The 20,139-nt window shown below is 48.8% G+C and overlaps 3 protein-coding genes across 7 annotated transcripts; 1 reads left to right on the top strand and 2 right to left on the bottom strand.

Moving 5' to 3' along the window:
• Positions 1-219: 219 nt before the first annotated feature.
• Positions 220-14,153, bottom strand: agfg2 (ArfGAP with FG repeats 2). The gene is made up of 16 exons (XM_085905378.1): positions 13,548-14,153; positions 12,601-12,995; positions 9,346-9,548; positions 6,061-8,092; positions 5,143-5,236; positions 4,940-5,055; positions 4,593-4,731; positions 4,423-4,528; positions 4,259-4,348; positions 2,934-3,146; positions 1,981-2,053; positions 1,815-1,858; positions 1,461-1,547; positions 1,276-1,365; positions 1,038-1,108; positions 220-963 (listed from the first exon to the last, which is right to left on the bottom strand). The coding sequence occupies exons 4-16, from the start codon at positions 6,225-6,227 to the stop codon at positions 916-918; spliced, it is 1,338 nt and encodes a 445-aa protein (XP_085761504.1). The 5' UTR covers positions 6,228-8,092; positions 9,346-9,548; positions 12,601-12,995; positions 13,548-14,153; the 3' UTR covers positions 220-915.
• acap1 (ArfGAP with coiled-coil, ankyrin repeat and PH domains 1) lies at positions 7,084-14,858 on the top strand. 4 transcript variants are annotated; one of them, XM_085905202.1, is made up of 23 exons: positions 7,084-7,427; positions 8,366-8,423; positions 8,748-8,867; positions 8,935-8,988; positions 9,240-9,298; positions 9,371-9,554; positions 9,620-9,664; positions 9,738-9,833; positions 10,391-10,465; positions 10,864-10,976; positions 11,051-11,102; positions 11,174-11,274; positions 11,334-11,445; positions 11,525-11,715; positions 11,772-11,841; positions 11,921-12,015; positions 12,227-12,417; positions 12,487-12,534; positions 12,606-12,781; positions 12,862-12,971; positions 13,382-13,492; positions 13,572-13,633; positions 14,558-14,858. In XM_085905202.1, the coding sequence occupies exons 1-23, from the start codon at positions 7,375-7,377 to the stop codon at positions 14,653-14,655; spliced, it is 2,274 nt and encodes a 757-aa protein (XP_085761328.1). In that variant the 5' UTR covers positions 7,084-7,374; the 3' UTR covers positions 14,656-14,858. The 4 variants fall into 4 exon arrangements, 1 of the variants encoding a protein (XP_085761328.1); XR_015064819.1 differs by having other exon boundaries at positions 7,085-7,427; positions 11,525-11,602; positions 11,716-11,841; positions 13,572-14,177; XR_015064809.1 differs by having other exon boundaries at positions 7,085-7,427; positions 11,337-11,445; positions 13,572-14,177.
• A 1,779-nt stretch (positions 14,859-16,637) lies between these two features.
• On the bottom strand, positions 16,638-20,093 carry slc16a13 (solute carrier family 16 member 13). 2 transcript variants are annotated; one of them, XM_085905242.1, is made up of 8 exons: positions 19,750-20,093; positions 19,242-19,332; positions 18,861-18,952; positions 18,710-18,788; positions 18,496-18,639; positions 18,152-18,414; positions 17,398-17,929; positions 16,638-17,132 (listed from the first exon to the last, which is right to left on the bottom strand). In XM_085905242.1, the coding sequence occupies exons 3-8, from the start codon at positions 18,939-18,941 to the stop codon at positions 16,906-16,908; spliced, it is 1,326 nt and encodes a 441-aa protein (XP_085761368.1). In that variant the 5' UTR covers positions 18,942-18,952; positions 19,242-19,332; positions 19,750-20,093; the 3' UTR covers positions 16,638-16,905. The 2 variants fall into 2 exon arrangements, with proteins under 2 accessions (XP_085761368.1, XP_085761367.1); XM_085905241.1 differs by having other exon boundaries at positions 18,710-18,952; positions 19,750-20,091.
• Between the last annotated feature and the right edge of the window lie 46 nt (positions 20,094-20,139).

Genomic DNA, 20,139 nt, shown 5'->3' on the forward strand with positions numbered 1-20,139 from the left:
GTCCCGAGCCACCGCAAATAGCGGGGATCCATTCTATGGCGTAGTTTGAGCACAAGAGCAAAGCGAGCAATGCATCCCATAATTCCGTCGGCCTTTCTAAAAGAGGAGTTCTATTGCTAAAGCAGGCTGCGCGTTATGCAACACGCATCCCAAAGTAACCTCGAGGCTTGAGGGAGAACGGGCAACGTACCCCCCCTGGCGGAGAAATCCAGAAGGGACTTGGTGTAAAAGAGCTTTTATTTTCTGGGAAGCAACACTCGCTTACGCAGCAGTAAAGGGTCAAACGGATTTTATGAACACTTGCCATGACAAAGACGTGGTTAAAACAATCCTTAAGTAAACCCCCATGTTAAAAACAAAACATTTTGGTCCAGTAGAAGCAATATTGTTTGATACAGTAGTCAAAGTTTTTCTGTAATTGCTTTTTTTCTTTTTTACATTCAGTAGCTTTTTTTCTTTGTTTTGTTTTTTAGCCCTCAAAACTCATGCAGCCTGGCAGTGGTTAACATCTTTGAAAGAAAAACAAACAGAAGACAGGCTTTAAGGCGGCGATCCTTCAAAAATTTCAAATGTTGGGGAGACTTTTATCTTTTACCTATTGGCTTTAAAAACAGAACATTTTGTTTGCTTTTTATTTTTTGGGAGCAGGGAGGGGGTGAAAGCAAAGTAGCGATGCTTTGAGTGTATAGTTCTGCCCTCCTCCCAAAACAAACAAAAAAAATGCTAGAGGCATCAAAATAGATCTTGCTAGTTGAAGTCATAATTACATTCAGGCTTTTTTTTTTTTTTAAACACACACAAAAATAAACACATAAATACGGGGACATTGGGACGAGGAGGAAAATACTCCAGAGGCAGAGGCGACTACTACAGTCCACTTCTCCCAGAGACAGACGGCTGAGGGGAGGAGCTTAGTCAGATGAAAGGGTTTCGCGACGTGCCGCGACTGGGGTAAACGTTCCCCTGAAAGAGAGCGAGCCGTCAAGGAAGTTGCTTGACGGCGCCTCGTCCGATTTCTACGAAAAAGGAGTACTCACCGTAAAAGGGTTCACCGACATGGGCCGAGGGACTTTGGGCTGCGAGTCGCACGCGGGGAAGGCGGCGAAGCCTGAAAACATTGGAGAGAGCAGATAATATTCAAAAAAAAATAAAAAAATACCTGGCATGTATTCTTTAACCTCCTCTTGTTGTTGTGGCGCTCAAACAAGCCCTTTGTGTCTTCAGTTTGGGTTGTCCGCATAACCAATTTGAATGAGAAATGAAAGTGCACGTTACCGTTGGCTTCTTGGTTATTGGCGCCCTCTTGAGGAAAGGAGGCAGGCGGCGGGAACACCGACGTGGGCGAGGTGACCGAAGCGCCGTCGCCTGGCGAAACAACGTTTGAGATTGGTGGTTTAGGCGGCAGGACTGCGGACAACCCCCCCCCCCCCCCCCCCCCGAAAAGAAAACCCCCAAATTACCTCCTGGGGAACTGCTGAAAGGGTTACTGGGGGAGAGTGCAACGGGCTGCTGGCAAGTGGCGCCTGAGCTAAACGGGTTGGGAAACGCTAGGGCGCCAACACACAAACACACATTTTAGCTAGTGCACTAGCACAAACCACAAAGGTTAGACAGTAAGTCAGTGAACTCAACTTTTGGAATATACATATGAAAATAGAAAGCGGAAAGAGAAGCACAATCATACTCTCAGTTTGAGTTTTTGGGCCCATTCAAGGAAATAATCATCCAAAACAAATCAATTCCGCCGCATCTTATTTTATTGCTTTAGCCCGAATGCAAATGAGTGAATCCACGAGATTTTCAGTTCAGCTTACCTGTAAATGTTTGAGAGGCAGAGGTCGTATCAACACCCGGGGAGCTGGTGGGAGAAGAGGTGAAGAATTTAGGTGATTCACAAAAGGGCAGAGAAGTGACCATTTCAACCCTACAACAAATAAAATAAAATAAAAAATGAAAATAAAGGAATAAATAAATACATGCCTGGCCGGAGTGGAGCTAGAAGAGATCCGGCTGCCAAACAAGGTGCTATACTGTGGAGGCCCAGCAGGTGGTGCTGCAGACAAACAATTCACACGGACTTTGTCTTCACTTCAAATTGAAAACAGAATACTGAAATGAAAAAAAAAATGCTTTGAACTGAGTCAGGAAACAGTCTGACTTCCTCAACACATATGATGGAGTAATGATTTCATTATGTTTGATGATACATTTATGGTCAGAGGGAGATGAGGAATCAAAAGCTGTCGACCCCGAGCTGAGGACGACCTTTGTGCTATTTAGTGATATGAAGAAATGAAGAGCCTTTTTTGATGACGTGACGTGTCAAAGAGCTTATCTGCCGATGTCTGCTTGTGTTTACGCTGCCGAAATACATAAAAGGGGCGGAGGCCGTTTTGCTGAGCTTGTTGATTGCCCGTCCTTTTAGGGGCAGCGCCTATTATGTAATTAGGGACCTCAAAATGAATAAAAGTGAGGTGGATAGGAGAAGCGGATTGGAATTGTGAGAACCATTAAGCTCTCCTGTTCTCCTTGCGAGAAACCGGAAACGTCCTCTCTTCATTATTTCTGAGTTGTTTGGGAAAATAACCCTAACAACATAAAAAAAAAAAGCCACCTTGACGAGACAAAAGCAGCCGATTTTAAACCGATTAAAACGAGTCAAGGGGCTCCTTTGAAGCTAACTGTGCGCGATGGGGAGCAAACAATGAGCATAATTCAGCGGCTAACAGCCTTGGCATTTGGAGGAAGGACGTTACGCAATGGAGCTGAGCAAGCCGTGACAATCTGGATCACACGCAGACTTCACTGCTATGCTTTATTAAATCCAACCTGCCAGCGGGGGGGGGGGGGCTTAGCGTTTGGATCCCCTTGCTGAAAACTTGGAAACGAAATGAATCATCACTTTGGTGAATTGGCGGTCGAAAGTGGCATACCTGTGTCCGAGAAGACGCTATCCAGTTGGGACACCGCAGCGTACCTGTCCTGGGCGTTGGCCGTGCTCTGCTGCTGCTGCTGCTGTTGCTGCTGCTGGGATAGAGAGTGAGGAAGAGGGGGCTGCAGCTGTTTCAGACCTCCAAAGTCCAAGCTGAGAGATTTGGGGAAGGCTCTGAAGGGCCCCGTGGCGCCCGAAGTTGATGCCGTGCGACCTGGGACCGACACAAAAAAAAAACGGAGGAAAAAGCCCCGGAACAAAGATCATCAAACATCAACATCCCAACATAAATGCAAACAAACGCCCCAAGTGTTTAGTCAGGGCAAGTTTTCATGCTGCAAGAGGAGATAGAAAGAAAAAAAAGACACAAATAAAACAAAGAATGACAAGGTTAGCATCTTAGCGGGTAGTGGACAGAGCATGCTAGCTGCTGAGAAAAAGCCTCCCTTTTGTTTCCACTTGTTATTATTTGTGATTGTGAATAATTGGATTTCGAATAATTCAGTTATTGGATTTGTTTTTAATGTTTTTGCATTTCCCCAACTAGCTACACGCTCAAAATCAAATTGAAAACAACAGATACGCTTGCTAATATAAAGTGAGAAAGTGGTGAATATGTTCCACTCTATAGTCTAGCAAGTTTTCTACTATGTTGTTTCGGCACACAAACACCATCGCAACAGTAAAAAAAAAAAAAAAAAAAAAAAAGGGGGGGTTAGCATGGTTAGCATCTCAGCGAGCAGCAACCATTAGCCACAACACAGCATGCTAGCATCTGATGAAGCCAGTCTTTTTTGTTCCCTGAGCTGTAAGATTTTTAGGATAAATGTTTTTAAAAGTAGTATTTTGTTCTATTAAAAAGTAAGCAATTAGCTATACTCCTGAAATCCCCTTGAAATAGCATTCCACCTGTTCAATAGCTGCGACTAGCGGCCGTTGCGGAGCGACAGAAAGGAGGATTTTTGGAAAAGCCGATGTGTAGGTACTGCCGGATGACAGCGGCGCCCCACATCTTTATTTTTAAGTGCTTTGCCGCCGACGCGGAGTGAAATATCAGCAGCCCGCCGTTGACCACAGGCAGCGGCCGCGGCCGGCTAAAAATAGCGACGCGAGGACCGGCGCGGCCAAGGACTCCATGCGTGAGCCACGTAGCTTACGGACGTTCAGCAGACAGTAAATGCACGGGTGGGACGGACAGGTCTTACCTAACGTGAAGTGTTTTTTGAAAGAACTAGCGGCTACGAGGTCAGGAAGACACAAGGCAGAAAAGGGCGTTAATCTGAAAGGACCCATCAAGAGGGAGCAGAACGCAGTTAGGACGCCCACCTGAAGGACGGGGGAGGGCGGGGAAAGAAGGCGGGTGAGCTGAACTTAAGGAGCCCGGCCGCTGTCTCTCAATCCCACACACGTTCTGTTCTACGGAAGGGAAAAAAACAAAACGTTTTGATTGGGTGGGTGACGGCGTCAAAGGCTCTCGCCGGCGACGATACCTTTCAGCGGCGGATCCCGGAAGCTTTGGGAGCGCGAGGGCCGCGCGGTGAAGGCGTCGGGCCGGGCGTCAGCGGGCGAGGCTCGATCCCACTGCGCCATCTGCGACTGCAAGAAAAGCTCGGCGGCTGAGTCCTCGACATCTCGCTGGGCGACGGGGAGACTCTCTCACCAGCGTCCTGGCGGGCCGGGCGTTGGGAGGCAAGTTGTGAAGGGGCTGGCCGGCAAGTGGGCCGTGAACCAGGACGGTCTGGACACCTGGGCTCCAAGGTCCCTCCACATCTCTCCGGTTCTTATTTTTGGAAAAATGCCTGCAAGAGAAAACGGGGTGAACCTTACTGGATGGGACAACGTGGTCCCAAAGGTGAAAAGGACCTCTTGGCTCCTCCTCCACAAACAGAAGTCCGACGATGGCCGACGTGGGACGTTATCGCCCTATTTTTTTTTTAATTTGTGTTGTTTTCCATTTATTTATTGATTGATGCTTTTGTGCGAATGTGCGTTTGGGTGTCGGCTCACCATTTCTTCTTCTCGTATTTGTCCTGCAGGAACTCTTTGAACTTCTGCGAGTCCTTCATGTCGGAGCAGCCGTCCGTCTTGGGCTCAAAGGCGCACAGCCACGTCCTCCTGCCGACCTGAGCACAGACATCAGCAGTTCGCGATGGCCCGGAGAGCCCGGCCGGGAGAGTTTTCGGCGGCTGGTTTGCTGCGGCCTCACTCACCTCGTTGCCGTGGTTTTGGAGGAATTCCACTTCCTGTTGGGAGAAGGTCGTCATGGAGATGGACTTGACCCTGTGCGGAGGGTTGAGGCCTCGCCTGGGGTAGGATGGCGAGCGGTTAAAAAAAACAAACAAACACAAGCGGAATTCATACGTTGGAGGAAACAGCAGGTGGGCGTGGAAACATGTGATGTGTGGGAATCTTCATCCATGCTTTCGATGGAAGGCCGTGTGAGCATTTCTTTGAGAGCTTTTCTATCCAGTTTACGCTCCATCTACTAGTGAACTCTTTGTCCTCACTTGCAGTTTGACTTCATTTGAGTTTGTAGAAGAAGTAAGGAGTGTGCAGAAATGCCTCAGTGGACCTGCGCGGTAGTAATGAAACTACTGGAATGATGCTCAAACCGATGATGATTTGCTATCCTTCATGTCAAGCTTAGCGTCCTCACGAAGAGTAGGACAGCGTCCGTGCGTGTTACTAGCGAGGCAAAGCCGCGCTGGTTTGACTCAATGGTTCTGCTAGTGCGCCCCGGTCTTGAGGCTGGAGATCAAGAATATCCACTCAACAGTGAGTGGTTGCCCTGGCTGGGCCGTGGAGTGCGAGGAGTGGGCTGGACATGCAAAAATCAATGTGCCTGCCCACACTCCAGAGGAGCTGCTGGAAGGAAGGAAGGGACGAGCAAGAAACCGAGGACTGCTTTTAAATGGCTGTGGGAAGGAAGACAGAGAGTGTGTCAACATGCGTGCAAAGCACCTTCTCGCCATTGCACCAGCGTGTGCGACGGTGCTGCAATCTCCGTGCGGGCGGGCGGGCCTGCCTGGCCGGCTGGCCGCCCGCCCGCCCGCCACTTTAGCTCCACTCTGCTGCAACAACAATTGCATGACACGGGGGCTGGCTGGCAGAGTGCAGATGCTACTCACAGCATTCCGGAGCACGAGGTGCAGACGAAGGTGCCCACGGTCACGTCCGTGTACGTCACACCGGGCTGGTTGCACTCGAAGCAGTGTTTGTTTACTCCGGACTGGGCCAGCTCCCGGACCTTGCGTGCGCAAATCTCCTGGTTGTCCCGGTGCTTGCGGTTCGACATCGTGGATCCGGAGGAGGGGCGGGGTAGGGTGGGAGCTTGCTCGAGCCACCGTCCGAGCTCCGTCTCCCGGGCTCTCCGCCACTTCACCGCCGCATTGTGGGGCGGGGGGCGTGGGGGTCGAGGGGCAGTGGTTGGAGAAAACGCCACTCAGCTCCTACTTCACGCGGAGGGTGGGGGACACACACACGCTTACTTATTTCAGAATAAAAGCATGCAACCGGACGTATGTCACCATTCAAAGATACTGTTTTGAAAACCCGACCAAGAAAATGATTTGCATACTTTGTGTCAAAAAAAATTATATCATTTCATTCGTCTACCTTCAACCTATCTATGCTTTTATTGTTTGTTTTTTAGTAGAAAGTGAATATTTATGACGAGTTGAGCCTGCTTTTGATCAGCAGAGGGAGCTCGACACATTCGTCGAGCGAGATCAAAATCACGTGACTCCTCAGGTTTCTGTTGGTAAGGGTGCGTGACGTCATCGGCGTGACATTCAGAGCTCTCCGCGTAATACTTTACCTATTGTATATGAAAAGAAAGAACACGGGCGGAAGCAAAAATCAAAACTCCTATTTTTGAGGGCATTTAAAAAACATGACCCGAATATTTGGACAAAACAGAAAAGCAATTGTACACTTCACGATCAATTTGACACTCCATGGCTTTAGACGCTTATATTCCACAAAGAATCTTCGACAGGAAATGTATAATTAAATTAAATAGTCTACACGACAGAAAGCGCTGTCATGGCTCATCCGAGTCATGTGACTCAATTCCGGGGTGCGTGACGTCAGTCATGTGGCATCAAGGCTCGGTTTGAAAAGTACGTGGTTTTTTTTGTGTGTGTGTGTGTGTGTTTGCATCTTGTTTGTTTGCGCACTGTGGGCGGTGTTCGATTTTGCGTGGGAAGAAAAACTCGTTGGCAAACAAGAAAAACACACCCCTATGAGCGCGTGTGTATTCCGATGACGCGTCAAACGTCGGTCGAGATCCATCGTGCACACTAGGCGCACAAATTCAACAAGTCCAAGAACTGGAGGAAACAAAATGACTAAGTAAAACTCGCCACGACGAAGTTGGATTTATTTAATAGACTTTATATTTGCTTTGTTTTAGTTTTTTTTGCGTCCAAACGAAGAGGATTATGACTATTAAAGTGGACTTTGAGGAGTGTTTGAAAGATTCCCCACGCTTCAGGTAACAAAAGCCCTTGTCTTGTGATACGTTAGGCGTGTGTGTGTGTGTGTGTGTGTGTGTGTGTGTGTGTGTGTGTGTGTGTGTGTGTGTGTGTGTGTGTGTGTATGCACATCTTTTCAATCAAAAGTAAGTTTCTGACTCAAATCGGTTTTTGCTAGGCCCCGAAATATATTTTTGGTGACAATCTGGTAGAGTGTCATGAGATATCTGGAATGTAATAATAGTACTGTATTGAATCATATGCATGTAAAGTGGAAGCTTATGTCAAGGCAAGTAGTGCTAAATGGTGCTGTTGCAAGCATATAAGAAAGAAAGAGCAGATTTTGGGTGTGCCCTGGGTCTGAGTCAGTCAGTATTGTGCTTTGCAGCTGATCCGGCATCTTTCAAACTTGCCCCCCCCCCCCCCACACACACACACACACACACACATACAGTGTGCCCAGAGAAAGCCGAAAAACAAAGATGCTGCAAAAGTTGGACAAAGGTGGGGGTGTATATGGCAGTGTGGCCATTTTGTTACTTGAAAAAGAGCGCACGGAGCCTTGCGTTGCCAGGTGACAGTTGAGGTGAACAGGAAGCAAGTCGAGCGCTGCAGGAAGTGTGAAACCACACTGGCGTTGACACATGAAAGAAGCTTTCCCCATTTTCTACTTCTCCTCTTTACACTATTGTAAAATAGAAATATGGAAACATACGGAAAGAGAATGTAAAGGAATACGTCGGTTGCATGATGTATTATAAAGCTATTTTAAAGATGAATATGTGACATGTCGGGTAAAATGTTTCTTGAAAAAAAGTTTCAGGAAAAAAGCATATTTCTGAAAAAAAATCTGGAAAAATGCACAAAAAAGTAATGTTGCTAATTCAAAAACAAAATTGCGGATTGCTAATTCCAAAAAGTAAAATTGCCTGTGTGTGTGTGCGTACGTGCATTTCAGAGCGGAAATTGAAGCCGTCCAAGCTGATGTGGGTGAACTGGAGACCCGATTAGACAAGGTGAGATTTGTGTGAATGTGATTGTTACATATTCCTTTCAATATTCCAAATTGAAGTTGTAATATGAGGAAACATTTTCAGAACAAAAATCATAGAGCTCAATCTTTGAATGACAATCAGCTCATTTAGGCTAGCTGGCTGGTAATTTAGTGGGCGGCGGGCGGATCTGCGAGAGGGAGGACTGCGCCGCTGTGAGAGTGGTCACAGTTAACTTTAGTCATGGCCAATCAAAGCATTACCTATAAAGGGGCCACTTGCAGACAAAATGTCTGTTGAGCGTTAAAAAGTAGCAATTTGTCAGCACACGCGCTTTTTGTGCGGCAGCTGGTGAAACAATGCCAGGCCATGCTGGAGGCCGGCCGAGTCTACCAGCAGACCAGCAAGAGCTTTGTGACGGGCCTCCAGAGTCTGGGACAGCACTGCTCCGGGGACAGCACCATGGAGGTGAGAAGAGCGCGCTGATGGCCGGCCAACTGTGCAAGTCCAAATCATCTTGTTTTACTTCTTTCAGGAATGCTTGCAGAAATTTTCCCAAAAACTCGCCGTCATTTTGGACGCGCAGGGGGTGAGCGCTTTCTTTCAAATATTTCCTTTTTTTTTCTACGTACATTTTTGTAGTCTTGGGTCAAACTCGCCAAAACAGATAGACCACTCTAGGGGGCGCTACAGACCCTTTTTTGTACAGCAAATTTAAAATATCACATTAGTGCAACATTTGCTAGGGCTACTCTACCTTTTTTTGTATAACAACTTTAAAATATACAATTTTTCTTCAGGTGTGACGTTTGTGCATAATTTGGTCCACTTGCATTTCAGGAGGTGATTGACATTACGCAGAAGTCGGTCAAGACGAAGCTCCAGACATTTGTCAAAGAGTGAGTAGCCGCTCAATTTCAGCTGGCTGGCTGGCTGGCTGGCTCACCTTGACAATTTGGCCTTCTCTCCAGAGACGTACGGCGCTTCAAGGACGCGCGCAAGGAGTTTGAGCGTAGCAGCGAGTCCCTGGAGGGGGCGCTAGCCAGGAACGCTCAGGCGCCTCGCGGGAAGCCTCACGAGGTGGAGGAGGCCAGCGGCGCGCTGCTCAACGCCCGGCGGGCCTTCCGATCCGGCGCCCTGGACTACGTCCTGGAGGTCAGCAGAGACATGGCGTCAGGTTTGGAGGCCGCACTTTTTAAAGGGAGCTTTTTTTCTCGCAGATTAACATCATCGAGGCCAAAAAGAAGACGGAACTGTTGATGGCCGTGAGTTCAAAATGCGTGCATCACATTTGATCTTATCCATATTTTGTTGGGCAAAATGAAATTCCATTTTTAGATGTTGTCGCTAATGGACGCTCAGGCCCAGCTGTTCCAGAATGGCTACCAGTCCTTGGCAGAACTGGACCATTATCGGCAAAAACTGAGCGAAGAGGTAATTATCCTGATGATTGTTGTTTTTGAAAAAAACAACAACACAATATTCCTGTCATATTACATATAACTTTTTTTTCTCTCAAATATTCAAATATATCTACAACTTGATTCAATTATAAAACACATTATATATATAGGACGATATATTATTATAGATCTTTAGACTTAACAACTTCATTGTCATCAATCTTGAAGGTATGACTTGAAAAGATGCATCTTTAATCTCTTAATATTCCAAATTTAACGTGAAAAAAAACAAAACAATGTTTTGACTCTCGTGATATTCCAATTTGAATGTTGGATCTGAAAAGTGGTTCTTGTCATGACTGCCATGATTTCAAAGGTTTGTTTCCCGAGAGCATTTGCATGGCACATGACTTGCCAGCGAGACAGGAAAGAGCCAGCAACAACAGGAAATAGTTCACAAGATCACACACTCTGTCAGTCCGTCCGTCCGTCCGTCAAAAGACAGGAAATGAACGTGTCATCGGAGAAGACGAGAATGAGCGGCTTGCCTCCCTCCCTCCATCTTGCCTTTTTGCTCTGTTTCAACAGCATCGGCAGTTTGTCCTGAATTCAGCCCGAGAGAAGAGGGACATGGAGCAAAGACACGCCGCCATCAAGAAAAAGGTTCACTCAAAGCATCGCAACTTCAAATTCGGGAGATTTGGACACTTTTTCGATCATTCCACGAAAAAACATGTTCAACCAATTCAAAGCATTCCATGTTTTGAAATACTTATAGATAATATAGAGAGATTTTTTTTTTTCCTTCCACAATTCTCAAAGCATCATTCCAAATTCACAATAAAAGGGCACATTTGAACTCATTCACTGCCATTGACGCATATAGACGTCAAAGTTGTATTTCATCTGGGCTGCCATTGAAATACAACTTTGACGTCTATATGCGTCAATGGCAGTGAAAGAGCTCAAGTGAGTTCACCATCATTTTTCCATTTGAATTTCTACGTTTTGAGGAAAATTGCATTCTGGAGTCACCTAAAAATAGATTTGGGGCTTTCCAGGATGTTTCCTACGACGACTCCATCATGGATTTCAAACCGGACGCCGCCGACGGAGTTGCCATGGAAGGCTACCTCTACAAACGGGCCAGCAACGCCTTCAAGACATGGAACAGGTTTAAAACAAAAAAACAATCTGATCTTTCGTGATCTTTTCTTCTTCTCATGACTGTCTCCCTCCCTCCCTCAGGCGTTGGTTCTCCATTCAGAAGAATCAGCTGGTGTATCAGAAGAAATTTAAGGTAAGCAAACAAAGAGGAGGCTTGTTGAAGGCAGCGCAAAAGGGGTTCTCGGCGCTCTGCTCCTCTCTCAGGACCAGCCCACGGTGGTGGTTGAGGACTTGCGTCTGTGCACGGTCAAGCCCAACGCCGAGAGCGAGCGGCGCTTCTGTTTGGAAGTGGTCTCCCCGTCCAAGTGAGTCCCGTCCGGCGACAACGGAACCGACTGGCCGGCCGACTCTAAGGCGGGCGCAGAAGCTGTCTGTTACAGGCCGACTCGGAGAGGCAGCAGCAGACGTGGATCGGCGCCGTGCAGAACAGCATCGCCTCGGCCTTCCACGAGCGCAGGGACGTCCAACGCAGTCCGGTGAGAATTGGGCCGGCCGGCCGACGGTGAGACGCGGCTCGTCGCCTCCCCTCGTCGACCGTGCGGCCGTGTCTCGCAGCGGCAGCGCCGCAGCTCCGTGTCGACGGGGAACCCCGCCGACGGCGAAGGGGACGAGGGCTTCAAGGCCTTGGAGGAGGTTAGGGCCGTCGCCGGGAACGGCGAGTGCTGCGACTGCGCCGCGCCGGATCCCGACTGGGCTTCCATCAACCTCGGCATCACTCTGTGCATCGTGTGCTCGGGCATACACAGGTACGCAGACGCCTGGACCGGCGCAGGCCCAGGCGCACCAACTTGCTCTCTTTCAGGAGCCTGGGGGTCCACTTCTCCAAAGTGCGCTCCCTCACGCTGGACTCGTGGGAGCCGGAACTCATTAAGGTAAGGGGATCGATTCTCTTCTTCTGCGAGCGAGCGAGCGAGCGGCTCGAGAGGACTGAGGTCTCGGTGTGCCTGGCAGCTGATGTGCGAATTGGGCAACGGCGTCATCAACGGCATCTACGAGGCCCGGATTGACCAGATCACCTTGAAGAAGCCCCTGGCCTCCAGTCCCAGGTAGATTTGGAGCAGCTTTGGGCAGATTCCAGCTCAGAAGCTCACACAATTCGGGCATCCATTTTACTTCCTCATTTCTCTGCTACTGCAGCAAACAGGAAGTGCAGAAGCAACTCGTTGTTTGGCGCGGCGGCGACCGCATCCTCTTTGCGCTCGTCATTCTAATCTGTTTGACGAGAGCCTTCCCCCCCCCCCGTGTGCCGCTCAACAGGGGGGACAAGGAGGCCTGGATCCGCTCCAAATACGTGGACAAGAAGTTCATCCAAAAGCTGCCGGAGACGAGTCAGAACATGTGGCAGAAGCGTCCGGGCGATAAGAGGAACAGGGCGGCCACGCAAGACCGCGGCGCCCAGCGACCGCCCCTCAAACCCAAACCGAGCCGAGCCACCCTGCCGCGATCGGGTAACGCACGACGGAAGCGGCCACCAGACGTCTGCCTGGTCAAACGTCTCGCTCTCTATCTCTCCTTAGTGTCAAGCCCGATTGAGGTCCAAAAGCACAACACGGGGTCCCAGAGAGGTCGGCGTTCACGCACGTTTCAAAAAAAAAAAAAAGTTCCCGACGCTATCGTGATTTGTGTCGTACCTTAGATGCCAATGACGAAGAGGAGGATCTGAGCGACCTTCATTCCGGGGCGCTGCTGTACCGCGCGGCCGCCCTGCAGAACTTCCCCGTCATGGCCGACGCCTTGGCCCACGGCGCCGACGTCAACTGGGTCAACGCGGCCGAGGAGGCCTGCACGCCGCTGATCCAGGCCGTCTCGGTGGTGAGGGTTCCTCCGGAGTGCGCCTCGGCACCGGCCGCCCATTGCTCGGAAGCTTTTTTTTTTTTTTTCTCTCCGAGCAGAATGCTCTGGCGGCGTGCGAATTCCTGCTGCAGAACGGCGCTGACGTCAACCAGGCGGACCGAAACGGGAGAGGGCCGCTTCACCACGCCACCATATCGGGTCACACCGGGTACAAACACACACACACGCGCGTCTGGAATGGAAAGAGGCAACAATACTTGGCTATTATTCAAAAGAATGGATGATGACTGGATCTGTGATAAGATATTCGGGTCAATTCTTCTTTGAATTTTTTTCAGCTCATAGCTTCAAACGGGTATAGCGACTGTTAGCATCTTAGCCTTTCCGACCACACGCCACAAAGCGTTTTGTACTCGCAGACCAACTGTGAGCATATTAGCAACAGTCTGTTAGCATATTCGCAAAAACAGTCAGTCAAACGTTCAAAGACGTTTGTCGTCTTGCCCAGGTTTCTGAGGCGTAACAGCTAGCGTGCTAATTCAAAGTTTCCACAGGAACTAGCTGGTGGTGCCAATAGCGCTTTGTTTCAATTTGATACGGGCTTGTGTGTGAACTCAGGCTGGTGTGCCTCTTCCTGAAACGAGGCGCCGACTACAAGGCCAGAGACAAAAACCAAAAGGACCCCATAACAATCGCAGTGGACAACGCCAACGCCGACATTGTCACTTTGTGAGTGAGCATCAGAAACACATTTGCCCCTTGATGGCAAAAGGGAAAAACTTGCCCGATGCTCTTTTTAACCCCGCAGACTCCGAATCGCCAAGATGAACAGGGAGATGCAGGAGCTGGATGGATCCCTCGGAAAATCAGGTCTCTCCAAGGGGCAGGCGCCTGGGGGCACTGGGGTAGGGAGAGGGCAGGTCCAATCCAGGAAGAGCCTCCAGGCTTTCAAGAACCATATAAGTGGGAGCACAAAATGACAGAAAGGGGCTTTCCTTCTTCACGAAACTGAAAACACTGGTTTTACAGTGTCACCTTTTTTTTTTTTTCCTTACGATGCGCCTTCTTAGGGAAAGCGTGAAAATCCAGCTTCTCATTCCGAATCCATGACGAACACTGAGTGTGAGTCTTCTATGATGACTCTTTGAAAGGCCCAAAATGTCCAAAGGCTGTGAAAATGGAATCGTCGAAAGCATGCTTCCTTTTGCCTTTGTGTTCAAGCGTTGTGTTTTTGCTTTTCAGGCTTGCTTCTTGTAACCTTGTTTTGTGTGCGCTTATTTAAAAACTAAACCAAAAGACCCTGGCGGGCGGTGCTCAGCGTTTTTGTGTGACTTTGTGTGTCTTTGCACTCCCGAGTCACGGTTCTCGTCTCACCACTTTGTGCAGTGCGCCGCCACCTGCCGCAAACGACCAGGTAAAGTGCATTTGTGCGCATGCGCGCTGCTTCCTACTTTTCTTGCTAAAATAGACGCGAAGTGGGGGGGGGGGGGTGAAGATGGATCCGTTTTGTATCTGTCTTGCTTTGGGGAAACGTTGTTACATTGTGAAAGCCTGTCAAAACAAGTTTGTTCGTTGACTTACCGGTGGCTTCAACCTTTTTCCGGCAACACGCTTGCTCTTCTTCTGCATACATTTCGAGGCGGCAGCGCCATCTAGTGGCACCTTACGTTTCTATCTGTAGACTTCCTGGAGACTCATTTATGTATTATTCAAATCAGTCGACCTCATGGGGGTTATTTATGTGATCTCCATATTTTTCTTTGTAATTATTTTGACCTCTCTTGTGTCGCACAGGTGACGAAACTTACCAGCACATCTTCAGAGACTTCTCGCACATGGCTTCTAACAACCCCGAGAAGCTCAAGCGTCGTAGCACCGACGGCAAATTCTAAAAAAAAAAAAAAAAAAGCAACCCCCCCCCAAAAAAGCGTCAAATGTTTTGGGAATATGCTTCATTCTGTCTTGTCGCCACGGGGATATTTTGGAATAATTCCACTGGAAATGTTCATATTTGAAAATGTTGAAACTTCTTCGAACAGAAATGTCTTTTGTCCAACAAATGCAGATCAAATAAATGTATTTTATTTGACGTGAATCCTTGCTAGTTTACACTGCGGCGTTGACAGGGGTGACAGTTGAGGGATTTATTTTATTTTATTCTTATTTTCTTTCGAAGTCGCTCTAACTCCTATAAATGGGGTTTTAAGAACAAAGCCAGCGTCAGTGTGCTCTGCCGCCCTCTAGCGGTGGGTGCTAGGGGAAGCAAAGCAGCCACTTGAATTTTGCCATCACGAGTGAGTGAGTGAGTGAGTGAGTGAGTGAGTGAGTGAGTGGGTGAGTGAGTGAGTGGCTGAGTGAGTGGCTGAGTGAGTGAGTGAGTGAGTGGCTGAAACATATATGACAGGGGTGTCATTTTTTTGGGCGGGCCAGCCGCATTGTAGTCATAGCTTCTTTCGGAGGGCCATTATGACTGTCAACCCAAATAAATGGATGAGCGTCTCATGTGATATACAGTCAAAGCTACAAAACAAACTTGACAAATAACTTGTTTTCAAATCAGACGAGTAAAAAAAAAATATATATATATATAAACGATATTCCAAAGAAGTGAAGACAATTTGCAATTCAAAGCGACCGACCAACTTTGTTACTACCGTCATAAAATGATCGCAATCAAATACGCATCCGAACTTCCCATCTATCTGGAAAAAAAAATATCATGCTTGAATTGACTGTTATCGTTCGTCCAGCGGTGACATCGGTATCGGCGCGCAAGCGGATTAAAAACAGACAGAGTGACAAAAACTAATATCTGGATTGATTTGATTTTGGCAGCCAATCCTTTCTCGTTTATTTGCGAGGTATGATGTCATTGGAAGCATCTTTGAAGCCCTTTGCAATGGAAACGTCTGGTAATGGACACCACCATCAGGACGGAACGTGCTTTTCTCGCCGGCTTGCTTGAGCCTTCAAACGGTTCGAGTGTCACTTTGCGATCGGGCCAGCAGCACTGCCGCCGCCGCCACTTTGCTGCATCAGAGGTCAAAGTTGAAGCGCTCCAACCACCTGCATCATCTTCATGACTGCTGTTGGATTGCAAACATCCACTCTCACTCTTGTCATGACGGAATGTGTCCGGAAGTGTTCATTCCACACACGCTTTGACTACGACTGCCTTAGTCATTCGGTGGGAGGTGAAGATTATTGAAATGCAAAAAAGCAAAATTCACTGGCACGTGCAACATATAAATGTCATCAGGTAGAACACGAGATAGAGAGAGCTGAAGTCCAAACTAAAAAAAACGAATCAACAAAGGCCGTGCACTATTTTCTTATTATTGTTTTTCGGTATTAACAGTGCTTGAAATGGTGATGGATGGTGACAACGTACTAACTAGCCGAACTAAGCAAAACAACTGTTCACTCACTCATTCAAGCAGAGAAAAACAAACATTGCGGCCGTTGTTTTTCATAGCAGCAGTTTACCCTGCTTTGGGTTATTCTTGCTGCCTGCTCCTTGTTCGAGTCTCATCCACCAGAGGGCGCAATTTGTCATCATTTAACTACTTCTTTCCCTCAACGAACGAGAATCATTCCGCGTTGAGTGAGATAAATCACAACTGCACAAAAAGGGCATCATTTGCATTCACGTTGTATCTTTGTTGCTTGATTTCTCTTTTTTTTTTTGAGTTTGAAGTGTCATCTTAAAATATTGAAATCAGTTTCAAAACCACAAATGTGATGAGCATGTTTTGATCAGGAACGCTAATGGTACATCACTTGAAAATCCTCCAAAAGTTCTTCCAAAGTAGTGTCAGCAAAGCTCAGGAAGCCAAAGCAAAGGGCTACGCGGGTGAATGATCCAACCGAGTAATCAAGTTACCAGCATTTATTATTTTCTTCATAACTACCAAATAAAGACACCATTATTGTCTCTGTGGGCAAAAAGGCACTTAGGTAACAGCAGTCCTGGATTCCTGAGTGCGAGGGACGTGGCTAAAGCTCATTCTTATCGTTCCGACTACTTTTTGGGGCACCCGTGCGTCCATCTAACACCAGTTGAGTTGTCAGTATGCTGATTCACAGTTTACACTTCATTTCAATGGCAATGTGCAAATGGAGATCATTTGAGCTCCTCGTGTTCACTCCTCGCAAAAAGGCCCCTCAGCGGGCGACTCATTCATCGGCTCCGTCTCCGAGCTTTGCGTCTCGGCGTTTGGCACCATTGGCGGCGTGACCGGCAGCAGCGGCGGATCCGCGCGGGAGAAGTAGTGGGGCAACGTGGCCATGGTCAGAGTGCTGAGGAAGAAGAAGGCGCCCGACACCACAAAGGAGGCCATGTAGTCGCCCGTCACGTCTCGGAGCAGCCCTGGAAGGGCCAGACAAGCCACGCTTGAGTAACGCAAAAGCGCTATGGGCAAATAACTTTGGGTCAAAGTTTGACAACCACAGGGTTTTTTTTTGTTTGTTTGTTTTTCGGTCATGACATGTCAAACTGACACGGGGAAGCCATACATTGTAGAATAATTCGACCCGCTGCCGACTTTGTAACTTACTCGCTTGGCTCTCTCAGTTACGCATTTAGCTGAAATGCTACATTCGATTCGTCAAATATGCAGGGTTGTTGCTCCTACCTGACAGAGGTGATCCCAGCAGTCCCGCACAACTCTCGATAAGCTGCAAGAGCCCGAGCGCCCCCATCACGCGCTCGGCGCTGACCATCGTCGGCACCACCGTGAAGGCCAGCGAGGTCAGCGCCCCCGAGGAGAAGCCGTAGAAGAGGCTGACGGCCACCAGGGCGGCGTAGGAGCCCCGCATGGAACTGACTGGCAACAGCATGATGGACAACCCGGCCAGCGTCGTCCAAGCGCTCAGTAGGTGGATGAGGCGAAAGTGGCCCCGGTCCGAGAACCAGCCCGAGGCCACGCGGCCCAGGATGTCGGTCACGCCGGCGGCGGACATGACGAAGGCGGCCTGGTACTCGGAGAAGCCGGCGTGTCGGCTGTGGGCCACCAGGTGGACGTAAGGCACAAAGTAGCCCACGTTGAGGAGGCTGATGGCTAAAGTGTAGGTGACGTAAGGCCTCTCGCACAGCAGCGACAGCTCCAAGTAGGAGGCCACTTGCCGCAAGGTGCCGCCGCACGACTGCTTGCTCTCCGTAGCCGCCTGGAAGACAGGAAAGTCGGGACTTGTAAAACATTTATTCAACCTTGACTTAGACAGCCCAGGCCAATTTGAAAAGATTCTAATTTGCAAAGTCAAAGCAAATAGGCCAACTTCAGCATGGTTCAATGCAAAGTTCCTCATCATACGACAATGGAGTTCCTTGGTTACCGCGATGCCACAAGATGGCGCCAAAGCGGGCAAATGCTGTGTATTTGACCCCACCTTGACCTTTGCCGCTCCCTTAGGCCGCCGCCGTGGCCGAATGCACGCCCCGCACGGCACGATGTTGAAGCTGAGCCCGCCCAGGATGAGCAAGGCCCCGCGCCAGGCGTACGTCTCCACCAGGTACTGAAAGAGCAGGTTGAAGGTGAACGACGCCAGGCCGATGCTGGAGAAGGCCAGCCCCAGGGCAAAGCTGCGCCGCTGGTGGAAGCTCGCCATGACCGTTGCCACCATGGGTGTGAAAACCAGGCCCCAGCCCAAACCTGCCCAAACAGACAGTATTGGTGCGAGTGTGGCCAGAAATCCAGACTTGTATCCTCGTGGCCCCCTGTGCGATGACGTACCAGTCAGGAGGCCCATGGTGAGGTAGAGGTGAAGCAAACAGGTGGCCCGCGAGGCCAGAATCAAGCCCAGCCCGGCCAGGCAGCCTCCCGCCATCACCACCGGCCGCGTGTCGTAGGCGTTGGACAAGGCCGCGCCCAGGGGGCCTGCCACACAACAACAACAACTAAATATCCGGCGGAAGGAAGGAAGGGAGGGAGGGTTAGGGTTACTCACTGAAGAACTGCTGCGCCGCCAGGCCGGTGGAGGCGATCCACGAGATGGCTTGAGCGCTCTCCTCAAAGTACTGCACAAACTCCACAAAAAAGATGCCCAAGCCGCGCATGAGCCCGAACACCAGGCTGGTGCTGACGAAAAGGGCCCCCACCAGCACCCAGCTCCAGCCCCCGTCGGGCTCCTCGGCTTCGCCGCTGCGCCGACTCTCCGCTCCAGGTCGGACGCCGGCCATCGCTGAGGGATCTGGAGACAAAGAGTGTCGGCAAATGGTAACAGGTGAAGCGTAATCATTAATTTGCTTTGGCCGGGGCGCCTTAAAACATTGGTGGGTTAATCATGAACGACTTGTAAAAGTCTTCACTAAGGAAGACAACTTTGACAAGGGGAAAGAAATGACCACCAAAAAAATAAAAAAACGCAACCATCAACTTTCACTTTGGAAAATGAGAGCATTCGAGCTACATTGTGATTGAAGGATTGGAAATTTCACAGTCACAATTTTAGATGTGCTGTGAAAAAGGAGGTGACCCACCTGCTGAAGGAGGAGTGCACTGCAAAACATGCGGGAGGCACCTGGCTCTTCTTCAAGTGGGGCTTCAATGGAGCCGAAGCTAAAGAACACACTTTTTTTTCCCCCAATTAGGATTTACAAGCTTTTTTAATCGTTTAGGAATATAAACAACAACAAGATTCACTTGTATACATCAAGATTAAAAAATAAATTCATTTCAAAAAATGAAAAAACATGAATTTACGAAGCTTTACGCCAACGGAGCAAGTCAAAGCATAACCTACACGTCTACGTAAATTACGTGTCGTAACGCATGCGCATTAGCGACAAACTAAATTCCCCGAAAGACGAAATAAAAATAACGGCACAAATAAGACTAACACAATTTACTCATCCAAAAACACCCCTTGATTTAAAAAGAGTTATTCTTGTACCCGTAGCAGTAGCGGGGGGGTCGTAAAATGTACATATGTTAGGCTCGCGAACAACCTGTTCAATAACGCTAACCTGCCAGTAACACCTGACTTACCTCTTGTACTTGGAACCTTCTCTGTATTCTCATTCTGGTCATGTTCTCATTGACTTGCGCCGAAGTCGATCAGGTCAAAGCACAGAACCAACCAACCGACCCGCCGGTTAGTGTTCCTCTGGACGCGTGTGTGTAGGGGGGGGGCGGGGAGGGGGGTTGCGATGGGCTGCCTTTTAAATGGAACTCGAAAGCTGGCTTTTTTTTGTTTTTTTGTTTTTTAGTCAGGTAACGAATCAACTGTGGACACAATTTAAAAAAAGAATGCAATAAATGATCGGTCGGGGCAGCTTGCATTTTAACAAGAAAAGTTGATTTGCTGAAGTTGTCGTCAGCTGGGACAGACGCAACGCGGCCCGGTTTGCTTATCGTCATAATTCAAGTTGCGTCAGG

The sequence above is a fragment of the Syngnathus leptorhynchus genome, chromosome 2, assembly GCF_054491065.1.
Source record: "Syngnathus leptorhynchus isolate UIUO chromosome 2, UIUO_Slep, whole genome shotgun sequence".
Lineage (NCBI taxonomy): Eukaryota > Metazoa > Chordata > Actinopteri > Syngnathiformes > Syngnathidae > Syngnathus > Syngnathus leptorhynchus.